Raw genomic sequence first — 20,417 nt, 5'->3', positions numbered from 1 at the left:
GACATATTTTTCAAGTAAAGCCTGAACAGTTATTATAAAAATAATGCAAGTAAATTAAACAAGATATTTTAAAATACTTTTTATTAAAAATGATTTAAAACCTTGACAACTGTTTGTCCAATAATTTATTTGTCAAGTATCTACTTTTTATGTAATTCTAGTCAGGTTCAAAAAGTCAGTATTTGTTTAAATAAGTTTTTTTCTGTTCTTTGATTTATAGTAACTAATGCATTGATTAGTGAAATTGTGATAGTTTAAAACTACAAAAAAGAAGTTTTGTGAAGTTGATTTTTTTTTGCTTTCAGATATAAGCTTGCTAAAGAAAATTCATATATTTAATAAGAAAGAAAAAACATTCATTTTACTTGATTTTTTTTCATTTGAACAATTAGTTTACTGTGATGTAGAAAAATAGACCATTTAGTTTTTATTTGTAAGATACCAGACTTAAAAAGTAGACAATATTATTGAAGTTTTTTAGTTAAGATATAAACATATTTATAATTATAAAATTTTAGTTTAAAAAAAAAAACAGGAAAATACTGATAAAGACTGAAAAAATCTTTAAAATGCTGAGTTTTATGTTTGCTTAGTGGCGCAACATCTTAAATTTATATATATATATATATATATATAACTGTTCAAAATATAGTTTTAATTGTTTGCTAATAAAAGATCCTAGTAAAGTAACTTCACTGGAATATAAATAAAAACAAATTATACAGTAATCTTCCTTTATTCTACCAACATATGTTTCTGTGTGTCAACGAATCAACACACTTCAACTGGGTTCTGTAAAAAAATAATTACTGTAATGAGAGAATAGAAGCATAGAATAAAGTAGGTGTATATATGTTTTCATTAAAATAGGATATATTCTACAGATAATAGTTATTAATAGGTGAAATACTTAACATTAAATCCGACTGTTATAAAATTATATGATATTTGTAATTATTAAGTCCAAAATAAATAAGTAAGCTAAATTACACAACAAAATATAATATAAACAAACAACTTACGTTAATAGGAAAGATAACTAAATCAAAATTCACGGTTGTTAACTAACGAAAAAAATACATTTTTACAACCAATAATTACGTCACAATGTAAATGAGGCCACCTAAACTATTCAATTTGTACTGCAAGAATATTAATTTTGTTTTTATGTAATCCATTCTGAACAAAAATAAAACATTAACCATCAGTTCAGTCCAACTGATGGTTAATGTTTTATTTTTGTTCAGAATGGATTACATAAAAACAAAATTAATATTCTTGCAGTACAAATTGAATAGTTTAGGTGGCCTCATTTACATTGTGACGTAATTATTGGTTGTAAAAATGTATTTTTTTCGTTAGTTAACAACCGTGAATTTTGATTTAGTTATCTTTCCTATTAACGTAAGTTGTTTGTTTATATTATATTTTGTTGTGTAATTTAGCTTACTTATTTATTTTGGACTTAATAATTACAAATATCATATAATTTTATAACAGTCGGATTTAATGTTAAGTATTTCACCTATTAATAACTATTATCTGTAGAATATATCCTATTTTAATGAAAACATATATACACCTACTTTATTCTATGCTTCTATTCTCTCATTACAGTAATTATTTTTTTACAGAACCCAGTTGAAGTGTGTTGATTCGTTGACACACAGAAACATATGTTGGTAGAATAAAGGAAGATTACTGTATAATTTGTTTTTATATATATATATATACAGTTAAGTTGCATTTTTTTATTAAAAATTAGTTTATTTTCACATCTTAAGCAACAATGACTTAAGCAACAAAAAAAAATTGAATTAACAATTTTAAATGCCAAATGTTATATTTGAACTGCGACTAGTTGCACTTTGTAGTAGGTTTTTATTACAATAAATAAACTAGATATGAAAACTTTTTTATTTTCTAACATTTTTTGAGAAATAAGTAGGATTTCTTTAATAAAAACAATATTGTTATAAATATGTGGTTGTTCCTAGATTATAAAGTTCTTTTTATGTATTTATAAGAACAAAATCCTAATATGGTTTGATAAGCAGTATTTTTTGTGATGTTTATGTTAATAAAACCAACATTTTTGTTGTTTAATATATTTTTTTCACCCACATAGTAAAAGTAAACTGCAAAAAAAATAAAAACAGTTTACAACAGACTTAGTGTAAATGCATCAAAATTGCACAGAAAAACCTTTTTATAAAACATTCTTTTGTGCATTGTGCCTTTTTTAAGGGTTGCAAATATAAATATCCTTCATACAAAATAGTTACCTATACAAATCTGTCACTTCTCCAAGTACAGGTTTTTGATTAAGTATTTTGTTTAATTTAATTTTGTTTTTAGATTTTTTTGGTTTCGTTCAAAGCAAACTGATTCTGCTGAGACAACTGCTGAAAACTCTTGGGAGCTGATCAGTACAAAAAATGTGAGTTTATTCAAGTTTTAAACTTGGTTACTAAAGTTAAATCAAAATTTTATATTTATATTAAATGTGTTGCATATACACAGTGGACCCAAGTCGTACTGAATTGGTAATAGTGAATTATTTTTTGTATGTTATCAGTATATGTGATTGTTAAAACTTTTTTTAGTGTAAGCCAAGATATTTCAATCTACTTTTTCAAACTAGGTAAAAAGTTCTAGCTAAAAAAAAGATCAGGAAAAAAGTAGTAGTTTTCTAAATTTTTTTCCGTTTTATGGTTATTTTATATTAAAAGTCATGTTTATTTTTAACTTAAAAATAATACAATTTAAATAATGTTTTAATGAAATAAATGAAAAAAAAAATTAAATGTTGCCCACGGGCCAAGTTTACTAACCTGAGGTCTATGACAAGCTATTTATAAGTTTTGATACTACCAAATTTTTAATATTAATTTTGGATATTCGAGTTTTTTAATTAGTGCTTATAAAATTCTTTTGTCTTAGCTGAAGAATAGTTTTTGTAGTTTAGTTTATTTAGCTTTAAATAATGAATGATTTCATAAAACAATAAAATTTAATGTAATACGACACAATGAGCTACATATTTCTACATCCCCCATCATCATTGAAAGCACAAAGGTTAATCTTTATTTGGAAGGAATTAGAAAACTTAAAATTATTATAAGACAGTTTAAAACTTTAAAAATATTTTAAACATAAATTACCATAGCTAGTTGTAAAAATGGTAGCAAAATTCTTAATTAAAAAGTTATATAAAGGTTCAACAAAAAATTTATAAGTCAATCTTGGTCAATCAGTCACCAACATAATCCAATTCATGACTGGATAGATTTTCATAGCTTCTATGTAACACATATTAAGGGCATAAGGGGGATGCGACATTTTATTTTACTAGAAATAACATTGGATCTTATATGAAAGCATAAAGTACAAACTACAAGCCAGCTTTTACAGAATTAAAAAATCTTATTTAACTTGTGAGATATTGTAGTTTTTATAAAAAGTTTTCAATACAGACGTATGGACCGCGTATTCTTTGGGGTCAATTTTCTCGGAAATTTATAAAATTACTAAAATCTATCATTTTTTGAGCTAGAGACCCAAACTTTTAGAAAACGTTTATTTTATAGTTTAAAAGAGTTTGAATGTTGCGATTTTAAAAATATTAAGAAATATAAACTTTAGATAAAAAAAAACAAAAAAAATAGAAGGTTTTTTTTTCATAAAAAAAATATTTTTCAAAATTAGAAAAAGTTCCTATATTCAACCTTTTGAAAATTTATTAATACAATTCCTGTGAAAATTTGAAGAAGATTGCTTAAAAAATGAAGGAGGAGTTAGGTTTTTAGTGAAATGGTCTTTTTTCGCGTTTTTAGTTTTCGCCTTCCATTAGGAACCTATTGAGGTTACCCACTTTGATAGCTCATATCTCAAAAGCTTTTTTAAATTTTTTCAAGCGGTTAAAAATGTCTGATAGCTTAAAATACAATCAACTTGTAAAAATCAAGGTTTTACTTCCTATGCCCTTAATCTTTGTACCTGAATCTAACAGGGTTGCCACAAGGTCAGGAAAAACTAAAAAATGACAAAAGGAAAAAATGGGGGTTTTTGAAAAACCTCAGATTTTGTAAGTTCAAATTTACAAAATTCCTTATTTTCCAAAGTCTTCAAATGGTAAAAAATTAACTAATAATCGTATAAAGTAAGACTAAAGTTGCAAAGTTTTTTTAAAAATTTACAAAACTACTTAACTTCCTATGCCTTCATCTGGTAAAAATTATTAATTTGAGTGCAAAAAGAAAAAAAGCCCGCAAAGTGTGGCTAGGTTTAGAGAAAGGTTCTCTTAGACAAGTGTAGGAGCAGTAGATGACAACGATTTGAGTAAAAAAAGGTAGATGGTTTTAACTACCAAGAAATTAAATGTGATGCAGTCCAGATAAAGGAAACCATATCTTCATTAGATGAAGAGTTTGAAGTGCTAACAAAGAAACGGAGAAAATGAATTTTAGTACATATGAAAAAAAGCTGTGTTTGATTAAGATCTTAATTGTTTTAAAGTTTCAACGGTAAAAGTTCGTTATTGTTTTAAGGTTTTAGTTGTAAAAGTTCTTTATTATTCAAAAGTTTTAATTGTATAAGTTATTTTTATGACTTTTCGTTAATTTAGATACATTTATGTTAGGAAATGCTAAAATATATATTTTTTCAGACAAGTTGTGTTTATAAGTTAGAAAATACAAGTATTTTGCTGATAGAGCTATTTTTTGCAAACACATCAATCATACAAAGATTGTTCAAATGATGTAATGGAAGTTAGATGATTGAATTCAGCAAAAAAAGTTGTTTTGACCTGTATAAAAATAAGATTGAAAGCTTTATATAGTTTCAAGTATTTGATCATGTACTTTAGAAGTTTAAATAAAGAGCTTGATTTAAAAAAGTCAGTTACAAAAAATAAATAAACGACGGTTTAAAAATCTACTAGTTTATTGCAACATTTTGTTCAAATTAATTTCGGACAACAGTCCTTCATTAGTGAACTTTAAAACTAGAAGAACCAAACACATTCATGCAACAAAATAAAATTTTGTAAAGTTTTTGTAACTACTGATGCAGGGAAAAAAATCACTAGTAAAATAATTGACTTATGTCCTAGACCGATTTGCGAATTATTTATAAATCTTAAAAAAGTCAGGAAATTTTTCTCAGCTTAGTCTGCGACAACCCTAATCTAACATATTTGTTGGGACAAGGGTTTCTACTGTAATAAGATTTTTTTTATCCTAGGTTTTTATTTTAGCCTTTTTACCTGCTACAGTACATACGATTATATAGTTGCCTTTCTCCGGAGTTCCTTTTCTTTTTGTCTTTTATTGACTTGCAAACCACTTGCTGCAAATCTTGTACTCAAAGCAAACTTAAAACTTATTTTTCCTCTAGCTAAAGTAGGTATATATATATATATATATATATATATATATAAAAAGTTTTATTCAAAGATGAAAAAACGAGAAGAACTCAAGTTTCGTGATTACTCACTCATCAGCTTCAAAACAAGTTTAAAATAAAGCACAAAACAAAATCACTAATGAAGGTAAAAAATTTTTTGCATAAATAGATTATGACGTAATTTTGAAACTATCAAAAATCGTGCAAAACGGCTTGTGCAAAAACTAATCTACCAACAGACAATAAACTAGCGAAAATTCATATAACTTCAGTGAGTAATTACATATTAGGACAGATAATTGGAAGAGATAAAGATAAAATTAAGATGCAAATTGAAATTTAGGTTATTTTAAGATGAAATTAAAACTTGTTAAACTTTAAAAGCGACTTTTTTATATGTCTACAAGACGATACAAACTCGCTTCTTTTGTTCAAACATCTTTTGTCTTTCAGTGCATATACAACGGCTGATGCTTCTTTGAGACACAGCCTACATATCGGGCTATTGCCGTCGGCTATAGGCTGCGCTCTTTTTATAACTTCCCAGGATATTTCGTAGTCAATGCCGCTGCGCTTTAAGCCACAAACATACTTCGAAAGTTCAGTGTCATTTTCATATATGCCGCCTTTAAAAGATTTTTTATGATTGGCATACCTGAATCTAAACTGAGTCGAGCACAAGCCGACATAGAACCTCGTCTCAACGCCAGAGTTAACTGTGGCCTTGTAGACGATGTTCTCTGAACGGCAATTACCCCCTTTCAAATTATATTTACAGCTACCAGCGCAGCCGCATTCACTTTGAATTCCTGAGTTTTGATTTAAAATTTTTTGGTTGTGTGCCTTAATGATATTCTCTAAATTTGCCGTACACGAATAACTTATTCGCATATTATGTTTGTTGAAGATTTTAGTTAGCGGATTTTGTTTATTGAAGTGTTTCTTGACTAGATTTATAAATTTTCTTCCAATATTAGTCTTTACAGAATTGCTAAAAGGAGGGTTATACCAGATTACATTTCTTTTTCTTTTGTGTTTTTGATTATTGGGTTGTTGCTCAGGTTTTTCGAATTTAAGTTTGTTGTCGTATCCGCATTTTTTCATTATTTTTTCATATTCATCTTTAGTCTTTAAAAAATTTTCTTCTTTGCTTGATCGTTTATTTAGGCGTTGATTTATTATGTTAGGAATTTCTTTTATAATGTTTTTAGGGTGGCTTGATTGTTTGTTGACATACATAATTTTAGCGTTTTGTTTCCTGTAAGGCATAAAAGAGATATCATTCAAGTTGAGCTTCACATCTAGGAAGTCAGTTATCACTAGTGGAGATTCCACAGTGACTCTCAACCCCATAGATTTGAAGAAGGCATGTGTTTGTTTTTTTAGCTTCTCAACTTTAAAGCCAGAAGAGTTGGGCAATACAGCTAGACCATCGTCTCTGTATAGCCCAACTCTATTTAAACCAAAGATATCTTTAAATCCTTTTACCTAAATTTCAATTTGCATCTTAATTTTATCTTTATCTCTTCCAATTATCTGTCCTAATATGTAATTACTCACTGAAGTTATATGAATTTTCGCTAGTTTATTGTCTGTTGGTAGATTAGTTTTTGCACAAGCCGTTTTGCACGATTTTTGATAGTTTCAAAATTACGTCATAATCTATTTATGCAAAAAATTTTTTACCTTCATTAGTGATTTTGTTTTGTGCTTTATTTTAAACTTGTTTTGAAGCTGATGAGTGAGTAATCACGAAACTTGAGTTCTTCTCGTTTTTTCATCTTTGAATAAAACTTTTTATTAACAAAGCCCTCAAGGTGGGCTCAGTGTGAAAAATTTAATTTATTAAGTTAAATAACTTAATTCTATATATATATATATATGATTATTACTTCCCTATTACTTTCGTAATTTTAGCTTCCATTTATTCCTTACAGTATTTATTTTTTCACATAGTTCCGTTGAAGTGTGTTAACCCGTTAACACACAGAAACATGTGTTAGTGTAATAAAAACACTGATTAACAAACAAATTAAAAATGATGGCCGAAATAAATACTGGCTAAAACTGATAAAACGAGTGTAGAGAGTAAAATCTCACATTAAGCTGACAATGTCTAAGACGTTGGGCTGTGAAGATTTGCTTGCGTCAATGTTTCGGACTTTACCCACAAACGGTCGCTTCAGTACTTCGTACTTAAGCCCGCTTGGTTAGAACACAACAGCGGTTTCTCGCGACTATTCCTGCCTGATGAGTCGTAATTAGGACGAAACAGGTCGTAGGATTGTCTCGGATGCTGTTGTTGTTGATCGTACGCTGAATTTTATTGTTTATTAGTGTAATAAAGAAAGAATACTGTTTAATTTGTTATTACTATATACTCCAGTGAATTTTTTTCGCTCGGATCTTTGTTAACAAATGCTTCAATTTATATTTTTGTATAGTTATACGACAAACATACATATAAATACTTACAATTAAATATCATATTTTTTTTCTCGAAATAAAAATCAAACAGACGTATACGCCCAGAGAAAATGACGAAGGATATTTTATAAAACTAAATGTTATACCGGGTAACGACATATATAATGATGAAACGGACTATGATAACAGTAAAGAAGTTATAAGTGAGTTATCTGTTTCTCATGGTCCTAAAATGCTTTACGAGTATACTGAAGGTTTAAAACAATTTATCAAAAGTAAACATAGGTTTGTTAATTTTTTAGTTTTCGTTTATATAATTTCTAAATAAATAAAAAATAGTAAACTATTAAAATACGAAAAAACTTAGTATGTAGCAGCAATGTAGCTTGAATGAATCTGCAGATTTTAATATGACCTAAAGCAACACATAAAAGTTTAAATTTTTAATTAAAAAACATCTTGTTGTTAATTTTAAGTACCTACAACTGCATTGAGTATAAGATGTTAATACAAATAGAAGTAATTATTAAGATAAATAAAGTGCTGCCATTCGTTCAACCCTTGTAGTTTCAATTTATGAAGTATTTAATATAAATTTTAATCCAATCTTAAACTTTTAACGTTATTTTGTTACTTTAATTTTTAATAAACTAAATAAGTAAGATGTGTTATAATATAATAATAGTAGTATAGGTTGTATTCTTTTGATAATTAAGGGCATAGAGGGTAAGCACTTTTTTTACGTGTTGGTCTTATTTTGAAAATCTTTAATAAAGCGAGCAATTGCAATTTACCGTTTTGTAAAGTTCAAATAAATTTTTGAGATATGAGGTTACAAAGTCGAAAAGCTCTGTAGGTTCCTTATGGAAGGGCCAAAGTAAAAAGGCAAACAAGATTATTTCGTTAAATTCTACAGTTTTTAATCAATCGTTCTGAAACTTTATAAGTTTAATCTTAAATAAATAATAACAATTTATATTGTAGGTTTTTTTTTGGTAAAAATAGTTTTTTTATTAATGCAAGGAACATTTCCTGAAAATTTTAGGTTAATTGACCAAAAACTTAAGGAAAAGGTAGATTTCTAGTGAATTTTTATAAATTCCGAGTTAATTGGCACTGAAGTTTTTTTTTCCTCTATGCCTTTGTATCGGAAACTTTTAACACAACTGATGATATCTCAAAAGTTAATAAATGTTCTTTTATTCTGTAATAAGTATCTTGTAGTATATATTTGGAGTAGGGATTCCCAAACTTATTTTCAAATGGCCCACTTTAAAGAAATTGAATAAGCTTCCAGAATTTCTATTGTAATTTCAAAATATGACCTCATGACCCCCTAAGAGGCCACTTGGCTTCTTTGGGAAACCCTGATTAAGAGCTTTCATATAAGGTATCTAATGTTATTTTTTGTAAAAAAAAAAATTGGATTCCCGTATGCCCTTGAATATCACTGATGATCGAAGTTATAAGATCAGAACGTGTTATACTATATGTATATTTATATTTTCGCTCTAAAATCCTGAAAGTCAAGATCTAAATATTACTATAAAAATTACATAATGTAGGGTTCAGGATAACTTAGGCTGCTTTAAATTTATTAAAAAACTCTAGCTAATTTAAACTTTTTCGAAAAACTTAGGACTTCAGACTGATAACTTTACATGATTTTAAGTCTTTAGTTATATTTTTTTGAATCGATTAAAATTAAGAATTTTATTTAGAAAAGTCAAGAAGTTTTTTCAGTTTGAATTGTGGCAACCCTGCTTAAGCTTATATCGTTTAAATATAAATTTTTGCTAGTTAGGTTTGTTTTATTAGTCTATATTACTTTTGAAATTTTATGATTATTATATAATTGTATTATTTTTAATAATGGTTTCAACATCTGTTTTAGTTTATTTTCTATATTTGTTTACTATTTAAGTTATATTTTTACATTGTTTAAATTAATATAGTTAAGATTTCATGCTTGATAAAAATGACTGTATCATTAAATTTTTTTTTAGATAAATTAATCAAGTTTAATAAACTCAATGTTGTAAATCTTTTATCAAAAATAAGTCTAAAAGCTGTTTGTAATATTTGTTGCTTGGCGCTGCCTATATTCTATAATTACTTTTTACCGATCATGCTTGAACTAAACCTGATGAAATTTTATGTTTAGATCATAAGTATCTTTTTAAATGTTTTTTTATCTAAGCTTAATAATATTTTATGTATGATTTACTGTTCATAACGTTTAAATTTTTATTATTAAACATTATGCAGTATTATGAATAATTTTGAATCAAACTAATTTGTAATTGTAATAACCAAAATAAGTCCTTAAACTATTTCTACAGCAATAACATCAGAGTTGTAAGCTACAATATACTAGCTGATTGCTATGCTACAACTCAACTTTCTAATGATGAACTATTTGTCTACTGCCCTGAAGAATTCAGGGCTATGAATTACAGAATTGGACTTATTATAAAGGAACTTATAGGTAAATAGTAAATAACGCTATTAATACATACTCCTTATAATTTATAACATTTAAATGATTTAAAAAATATCAGATTCATGTATATGTGTTACAACTTCTCAATATAGATAAGAATTCATGTGTTAATGATTTTAGTCACTATTTTTAAAGCTATTCTGAATTAATTTCTTGTGCTTGTTCAATAGTTTATGATAATTTTGAAAACACTTAATTAACTTTATTTTCTGCATTTTCGCACCACTTGTCTTTTTTTGACAAGCAAATACTGTTACTCATTCACGCCCTGTAATAGCAATTTTATAGATTTTGTTAATTTATCAAACTGTTTACACATTTTACGATGAATTTTAAAATATTGTTAGTTGAAAACTCAAGTGTAAAAATGTTTCCTGATTTTTACAACTTTTTTGTTCTTAAATTCTTTATACGAAATGAGTTATATTGATAACTACTTTAATAAAAATGTTTTTATTAACATATTTTTAAACTACTTTAAATATTAAAAAAATATTTTAGTCAATCTTTTGTTAGAGTACAATGGAGATATTATTTCGCTTCAGGAAGTAGATAGATGGGTGTATGATCAAGTACTGCTTCCTGTAGTCAGTTTACTTGGTTACACAAGTTGTATTGCAACAAAACAACGTGCTAAAGAAGGGGTAGCAATGTTTTTCAAGAAAGACAGATTTGAGTTAGTTTTTACTAAAATTTGCAATTTTATCATTAGTTTTTTTTTAATGGCCTTGAATCTCAAAAGCTATACATTTAGACATAAAATTTGTGTGTATGCCATAATTTTCCTTATACATTTCTTATTTAAATTGCTATCTTTTAGCTCATGACTAGAAATTTGAACAAAACAAGTTAATAACATAAGCATTTAAAATAGAAAATTTTCTCTATATAATTAATATAATTAGTATTTGTCACAATTCAATTAAATAAGCAGAACTTTACAAAATATATTCTGTTTTACTTTATGTTACTGTTTTATTATTATTGCAAGTTTATTGTCTATATGATGAACCTAGGCTACTTAAACTGAAAGACACATAACGAAAAAATCAAAATAACACAAAAAGTTCATTTTGTTTAAAACAAAGATAGCAGCATAATTTAATAAATATAAATAACTTATAAATAATTAGTTTAGTTATAACTACAGGGTTGCCACTTTACCTGGAAGAACCTGGAATTTGATAAATTTTGGAAAAAAACCTGGAAAAACCTGGAATTTTTAACAATTTTTACATTTTCAGTAGTAAAATTTCAGTTTGATACAAAAATCTATCATATTAATAAGATTTTTTTGTCATCATCAAAAAAATTTCTATTAAAAAACACATTTAAAGTAACTTTCAGTATCTTTTCAATGTTTTTACACTATTTAAGACAGTTTCTTACATTAAACTTAACTTAAAAGTAAAAATAGACCCAAAAATGTGTCATTTTAAAAACCTGGAAAAAATTTAGAAAACCTAGAAAAGTTTTTGAAAAAACGAATGGCAACCCTGTAACTAATATTTTTTTAAACTTTTAGTTTTTTAAAGTTATACTTACAATACGCTAAACTAATAAGTTTAAATATTATGTTTTAATTTTAGACAAATGAACTTATAACTATTAAAAATCTTTAAGGTTATAAAACTAATAATCTCATTGTTTTTTGAGTTTGTCAAATTTGAATAATAAGATTATGAAAGTTGACATTAAAAAAGTTTCTTAAATGTTTAGGCTATATTTTATATAAAATTCAGACTAATTTAAAATATATATCAATATCTTTCAAATATATATTTTTTTAATTTACAAAACCAATATGCTGTGGTGATGTTTAGGATAATAAAAACAATTTGCACTGTACTCTTTCTTCATTATACATTCCAGCGAACTTGCTTCGCCAGGATCTGTACTAAAAACTATTAGCTTGGAATTTTGAACATTTGATATTTAGGTAACAAGTTTACTAGATTTATGATTTCACAATAATTAATTTTTTTATCAGACAATAAGTTAAATCCCTTTTTGCAATATTTATGTTTACAAAATTGTTTTTGTATTTAGTTGAGCCAAAAATTTAAGTAAAAATTTATCGAAATGTATTACATATACTACGTGTTAAAATTTGTACATTTTAAAACGTTAGTCATTAAAAAAAAAGATTTCAAGTTAGATGTTATTTAAGTTACAAAAAACTGTTTCCTTAAAAAAAATGTGTGAAGTGATTTATATTAATAAGTGTATTTAAAACGAGTATAGTTTTAAAATGCATTGTTATCTAATTTAACAAATATAGTACAAAAAATATGTAATAAAAAAGATCCAAAAATAGAAATTTTCAATATTTTAGAGCACTTAAGACTCAAAATATCATATTTTCCCAAGAAGTTTTGAAAAAAGAAAGTAATGATCTGCCTGATGATCTGAAAAGAATGATTTGCACAAACAAAACTCTTAGAGAGTATATCATTCAAAGAGGAAGTTGCGCTTTGGTTGGTATATATTTAAAACATAGTAATTGTTTACTTATAAAACTGTTATTATTAAAAAAAAGACCACTTGCTCAAAACTTTCGATGAGCTGTTCAAAGTAAATAGTTAAAGTAAAATCCTGGGACACTAACAATATATTTTGTATGTTTTCTATACAAAACTATGATTCCGCTGTTTATATTACTACCTAATTAATTAGAACTTGCTAAATACATACTCCTCAAAATAGCTTTCAATTTGCACGAGGGCACAAAAATGCACGAAGACACTTTTGCACAAGGGGACAAATTGCACGAAGACACTTTCACACGAAGGGTCACTTTTGCACGAGCAGACAATTTTGCACGGATACTTTTTGCACGGGTTGTTTTGTATAATTGTTTAATTTTTTTTTTCTAGGGTTTTTTTTTACTATCACTGTTACCCCTTACTCTCGGTCGGTAACTTTTTTATTTTTTACTATCACTGCTATCCCTTACCCTCATTAGTAACTTTTTATTCTATCTTTTTTTTATTAACTTATCGGATTTTTTTTTACTCTCGTGCAAAATTGTAACTCATGCAAAATTGACCCTTGGTGCAAAACTCTCTTCGTGCAATTTAGTAACCTCGTGCAGTTTTGACCCGTTCCCACTTAAAATAGCTTTGAATTCGAGATGGTATAAAAAAATTATATTTGAAAATAGTTATTTAACATCAGAATTTTTTAGCAAAGAAAATCAATTTTTATGCAAACAACTGTGGACAGATCCACACATATACAGGGTTGCCACAAATTCAAAAAAATCAGTTAAAATCAGGAAAAATGAAGAACAAAGAACAAAAGTCAGGAAAAATTGGAGGATTTGAAAAAAGTCGGGACATTTGTTATAGACATGCTCTTAATAAGAAAGAATATCATCATATACATTGATTTTGCTAATGTTAATTTCTAAAAAAAATTGTGTTTGCAATTTTTTTTTTCAGATTCTTATTGAATTTTTGGAATTAATCAAAATATTCTATAATCCCACTTGTGTATTTACTATGTTGTAAAGATACATTGAATCGGTTTTAATTAAGAATTTGATTAAAAAGTCAGTTTTTTTTTAATCTCGATCTGTGGCAACCCTGCATATAGCAAAACTGCTAAAAATATAACTCAGTGGTACCCAAACATACTTATGATTATTTTATTAATGTCTATTGAATTAGATTATACTTAAATTTATTATGTAGTGTTTCAAAAAATAGTTAAGTAGTCGAATACAATACAAATTTAGCATAATTATTTTTTTAAATCTGATAGTGTATATCTTAGTTGAACGGGTCAAATATGCATGAAAAAATTTTTGCACCATGAGTCAAAAATATGCATGGTGGTTTGCAGAGTAAAAAATAAATAAAGAAAAAAGAAAATTATGAATGAAAAAAAGATAACAAAAAACAGAAAAAAAAACAACCAAAGGTAAGGGTTAGGGCTAACAGTGATAGTAAAAATAAATTATAAAAAACTAATAAAAAATTATAAAGAAAAAAATAAATCATAAAATAAAAAATTAATAAAAAAAAAGTTACCAACCGAAAGTAAGGGTTAGGGGTAACAGTGATAGTAAAAATAAAAAAAAGTTCAACCCGTGCAAAAGTGTCATCATGCAAAAATGTCCCTTTGTGCATATTTTACTTCCACACATATTCTAGAAATAACGAAAACATTGCAAAGTGGAATTTTGTATACTTTATATATATATATATATATTTATTTATCTAATTGTATAAAAACTATAATTTAAACAGCTGTTTCACACATTGAAATGTAAAATTTCATGTGATCGTCAGTAAGTTACAGTTTATTATAATAGTGAACAGAAATTTCGATTTTAAAATTTTTCTAATATAATAAAATTTTATTTCTGTTCACTATTATAATAAACTGTAACTTACTGAAGATCACATGAAATTTTACATTTCAATGTGTGAAACAGCTGTTTAAATTATAGTTTTTATATAATTAGATAAATATTTAGCTCCAATTTAATTTGTCGAGCACTATCGATCAGAACTTGTTATAAAACCTTTAATATATATATATATATATATTTTCTTTTGTGCAAAAATGACCTTTCGTGCAAAAATGACCCCTCATGCAAAAGTGTCTCCGTGCAAATATGTTCCTTCGTGCATGATTTGACCCGTTCCTATATCTTAAATATAAAAATATAAACTCATTTTGATAACTACAATGGTAACTAAATATACTTAAAGTTTTTTATAATATTTCTATTATATAATTTATTATTAGTAAGTTTTCTACGTCAAACTCACCTAAAATAAAAAATTGTTAAATGCGTTTTAAGCAGATTACGATTAAAAAAGAATTTAAGTTGTTTATAACCATTCTGATGTTTAATCTATTAAAAAGGTATAGTTCAAAAACATAACAAATGCACATCTTTTTAAGTTAGTTTTGAGTATATTTTAAAATTTAGCAAAAACTTTTTTTCCGAGTTATTAATAAAATAAAATTTTTAAAATCTTCAGTTATAAATTGTTCAAGCAGAAATATTATTTTTTTTACAGCCAAACCGAAAATTAGTTTTGTTTTTGTTATGCCTTTTGATTTTTTTCTACTTAAATCTTACAATGTATTTTTAACCCATTATATATTATGATTTCAATCTGTAATAAATCATAATAATCTGTTTTTTTCCAATATAATACAATTTTGACATTTATTAAGATAAAACATAGTGACTGTATAATATGTAGGTAGTATGCTGACATGGAAAATTTACTTTTTAAATTTAATTTGATAACATAAATAATAGTTTTGGGTTTGACTTCAAAATTAAAATACTTGAAAAAATTTAGTACGCAGCTGTCCGTGACCTGAAGATTCCAGGCAAAATACTAGTATGTGTAAATACTCATTTGTTTTTTCATCCGCGTGCTAACAATGTACGTGTTTTGCAATCAGCTATTATGCTGCATTACCTATCAAAGTTTGTCGATGAATTAGTTAATGAATACAAAGATTGCACAATATCTTACATTTTGATGGGTGATTTTAATTCAAAACCATCGAGTGGTGCTGTAGAACTGATAAGGAATGGAAAATTACCTAGTAATCATACGGATTATTGGTCAAGTTAGTTTTTGTTTTAACTCTAAAATTAATTCTCTACGTAGCTTTTTTTTCAATATTACAATGATTAAAATTAATTTTGTCTTAACGATAGCTATATCAAAATAATTTGATTAACTAAATTGATTTTTTTATATTTAATTTATGCATACCTTTTATTTTTGAAGCTTATTTTTATTAACATTATTTTATTATTTCAGTATTTATTAAAACTATTTATTCATATTAAACACGTTTTCATACATATATATTAAATTTTGTTTTATATTATTATTATTAATCAATCAAAACTGTTCCTAAAATTTCTGGGTAGATGTGTAAATTTTGTGTCAGCAGATAAGGAACGTTTTGCTAAAGTGTATAAGATTAAACTTGAAATTAAATTGTGTCGTTTTTTGGATTTATACAATACTTAATAAATAATGAGTGGATCTATTAGTTATTAAATTAAGTTAGCAGTAGATGAAGTTGTAAACAACTTATTACTTTTTTGAAGTAAGTCTCATTTTGACCAAAATTCTTTAGTAAAATTAATAATCATAGCTGAAATTTAATTTTTATTTTAGATTTTTTCTGTTTTAATTCGATTATTTTTTCAAGTTAGTATACATCTTATTCTTTTTTACACCTTAAAAGAAATCGATTACGCTTGGCTACCAGTTAAAAACTTTTTTTTAAATAAATAAGTTATAACAACTCATTCTATTTGGAAGATCTTAATTTATCCTCAATATAATTTCTATTTGTAAAGTGTCTTTTGTATAACTACTTTCTTGAAAAACATATACAGCATAAAGAATAGTTATTTACTCGAAGTAACTTCTCTGCTAATTTAAGTTTTTTATTTACTAAAGTTAAATAATCAAGGTTGCCACTTTACGTGAAAAAACCTGGAGTTTGACAATTTAGCCTAAAATAACCTGGAATTTGAGAAATTTTGAAAAAAAACCTGGAAAACCCTAGAATTTTGATCGAAAAACCTGGAATTTTTAATAATTTTAACATTTTCAGTTGTAAAATTTTGATTTGACACAAAAAATCTATCATATAATTAAGATTTTTTGTCATCATCAAAATTTTTTTTTACTAAAAAACACATTTAAAGTAACTTTACAGTATCTTTTCAATATTTTATACTATTTAACACAGTTTCTTAAATAGAAGTTAACTTAAAACTTAGAATAAACCCAAAAATGTGTACTTTCAAAAACCTGGAATAAATTTGGAAAACCTGGAAAAAAAATTGAAAAAACGAGTGGCAACCCTGAATAATAGAAATTAAATTTAATAAATATTAAATATAATTTAGATTAGTTTAAAACCTATTTTTTATTAGGTACAAGTCATTTCTGTTATGTTCTTTTTTAACTATATTAGTATTTACCTTTACTGTTACGTTACTGTACATAGAAGAAATAACATTAAAACAACTTATCTAAATAAAGAGGCTGCTGTTGGGTAATAGGTAATAGAAAGGGTGTAGAAACATGTAGATTGATATACAAATCAAATGAAAGTTAGTCTCTTATTCACATGAACTTAAAATCACAAAGATACATGATAATTACATCACACTATACTAAAACTACAGTTGAATACAAATGATCAAAGGATACTAATAAGCACACTGGAGCTGTTGTTCCACGTTATCAGAAAAAAAGGAAAATTAAATTTTCCAATAATTTCAGATTTTTGCCTTTTTTCATTGAATTAAATGATAAGTTTGATTATTTTTATATTCGACCTTCAAATACTAGTAAAATTAGAGCTGCATTTTCAACATACACAATTTTTTCATACATAAAGTCGTTTTAAAGCTAAATTTTATGAGCTGCAATGAACTGCAGCACTGTGTTAATTAAAAAATAGTTTTTGCACATTATACATTGAAAAGTTCAATGATTGTAAACAAACTGAATATAAAGTTAACACTTTGAGTTAAATGCTGCAAGATCAACCCCAATGTTCAACACATATACAACAAAAGTAAATTTAATAAAGCCAAAAGTTATAATAAGTTCTTGAAAAGCATTATTGTTAAAATAAAAAAACTTTATAGTTTTATGTGTGTTTTATTGATAGTTGTTCATAAAATTTTAGTATTTTTTACCTTTAAGTATTTAGAGAAAATAAGGGCTACCTATCTTATTTACATATAACACTTAGGTTTTTTTAAGATTAATTATTTCGATTTTTGGTAGTTTTCACTATTTAAATTATCAATATGTAGCTAACAAGTTACATGCAAATTTTAAATGTGTTTGCCCTATATTACAAATTGTGTACAAAAAAAATTTCAAAAGTTAAAAATACACGTTAAAAATAAGTTTGGCCTTCACTTAGTAGGATAATTTATTTGTAAAAGATAAGGATAAGGTTAGATCCACAACCTTTTATAAATTAAGGTCATGAAGGGTTGGGGTGGTGAAAATTTTAAGTTGTTTTATAAATCTTAAGCTAGCCTAAAAATTCATTTTACTGATTTTTAAATTAACCATTTAGATAAGGCCAGTCAAAGTAAGAATCTTTTAGTGGAGGGAAAACAAAACTTTGAATTAAAAAATAATAAAACCTATGTCTTCTTTTATTATAAAAGCTACTAACCTGAAAACTTTAGGAAGTGTTTCTAACTTGATTTAAAACAAATTTTCAAAACATAATTTGAAAAATTAAAGAAAAAAATGATGGCAAAAGTTATGAAAATAAATAATTTACTAAAAATTACTCTGAAATTTTAAAAATGTGATTCAAAAGTTTTTAAGAATCTTATATATTTAGCTGAAAAAATGTTAGAAACAATTACTAAAAAATCAGGGAAAAGATAGAATTTTAGTGAATTAGTAAGTTTTGTTTTATGCACCTTACATAAGGAGCCTGCTGTTGCCTTAGTTTTAGTTCAAGTGTTTTTTTTTAATTGTAATCAATAGACCTATTTTTTTAAGAATTTACAATAACTATTCATAAAATGAATGGGTTGACTTGAAATTTAAACTGATATTAAAGCATTGTTAAAATAAGTTTTTAAATCTTAGTCTTACTTGGTAGAGTTTTAACTAAACTATAATTTGTTTGAAGTGCTCTTTGGAATTAATTTTTGACATATAGCTGGTTAAAGTTAGAGAGCTCAAAGTTTTTTCTATGTGAGGGAAAAACAAAATTTTCCAACAAAAAATATTTTATCATTTATCTCCAATTTAATTTTAAAGCAAATACATTCAATTTTAATGAAAAACATACTTACACAACAAAATAAAATAATATTTAAAAAGTTGAAAAAAATGGTTGGAAATAAATAAGATGATAGATAAATCTTAAACTTTATTTTATATCAACCTTTATTTTAACTCACAAGTTTCATGCATTTATTTAAATGATTAGTTACTTTTTATGAAGTTTAGAGAAAAGTTGTTAACTGTTTTAGTTGTTGTTTTATAGTATTTTTCTTCATTATTCTTTTTAAATTTGGTTTTTGCATAAAAAAATACCCTACCATCTGTTAATAATGTTTTCATAACATTTAAGTTTTCACTCTCTCTTAAGGCATCATAAATATTTATTTTTATATTAAAGGTATTAAATTAAAATAACCTTTGTCTTCTGATTGCCCTTTTATTGATGATTTGACTGAATATTTAAAGGTTATTTTACAATTTTTAGTTTTGTTAGTTTGCAAATATTAAACTACTTCATATATTTTGCTTTATTTATTAATTTATAATATTAAAACAAATTTTCATTTTAAGTTATTTTTTGTCTGAAGAAAAAGTTAGTTGTTTCAGATTGATATTTCTTGAAAAAAAAAAAGAATTATTATAGATTATTTTACAACTTTTAGTTTTTTTAGTTTGCAAACAAAGAACTTTTGTATAATTTTAGCTTTATTTCTTAATTATGTGTATTAAAAGCTAAGTCTGACTAAACTTTACTTTTTAATTTTTTATAAGTCTTTGAAAATATCTAGATATTTTTTATAAAATTTACATTATTTTAATAACTATTTTTTATTGTTAAATATTGTTACCTGAAGGAAATTAAAAAAAAAACTTTTATATTAAGTGTGAATAAATTTTATCTTTTATTTTTGTTATATATATATATATATATATATATATATATATCACAGATGTTCTTGTGCTAAAACTTTATTCCGACTAACGGCGTTTCACTGCTCTCAAATAAATTTAAGAACAGATCTACGGAGTCTATAAAATGTTAACACACATTAGAAAAAAAGCAGAAAAAAGCATGTATAATTATGTATAGTGTTTATCTAGGTAGTAACTATAAATGGACTTTATGGTTTAAAAACAAAGTTTGGGATAAAAGCGTAAAATTATAAAATTGTCTACAAAAAAAACAAATTTAATAAAAGTAGGCACCAACCTCAAAAAGCTCTAAGAATAGGCAAATTTTAAAAATGAAAATTAAATTGAGTTGTGCAGATATGTTACGTCATAATAATTTTAACAAATTATTC

At 25.5% G+C, this 20,417-nt stretch overlaps 1 protein-coding gene across 1 annotated transcript in view; it reads left to right on the top strand.

Annotated features, from left to right (window-relative positions):
- The window catches only part of LOC145833064 (2',5'-phosphodiesterase 12-like), a 34,737-nt gene that overhangs the window by 5,368 nt on the left and 8,952 nt on the right, over positions 1-20,417 (top strand). The window contains exons 4-9 of the mRNA XM_082940266.1: positions 2,359-2,440; positions 7,928-8,121; positions 10,179-10,324; positions 10,856-11,015; positions 12,675-12,816; positions 15,667-15,943. Coding sequence (XP_082796392.1) covers positions 2,359-2,440; positions 7,928-8,121; positions 10,179-10,324; positions 10,856-11,015; positions 12,675-12,816; positions 15,667-15,943 — 1,001 coding nt within the window. The remainder of the gene's footprint in view (positions 1-2,358; positions 2,441-7,927; positions 8,122-10,178; positions 10,325-10,855; positions 11,016-12,674; positions 12,817-15,666; positions 15,944-20,417) is intronic.

The sequence above is a fragment of the Thalia democratica genome, chromosome 1, assembly GCF_965202585.1.
Source record: "Thalia democratica chromosome 1, ktThaDemo2.hap1.1, whole genome shotgun sequence".
In the NCBI taxonomy this organism is placed as follows: Eukaryota; Metazoa; Chordata; class Thaliacea; order Salpida; family Salpidae; genus Thalia; species Thalia democratica.
This window is presented reverse-complemented; position numbering and strand designations above follow the sequence as displayed.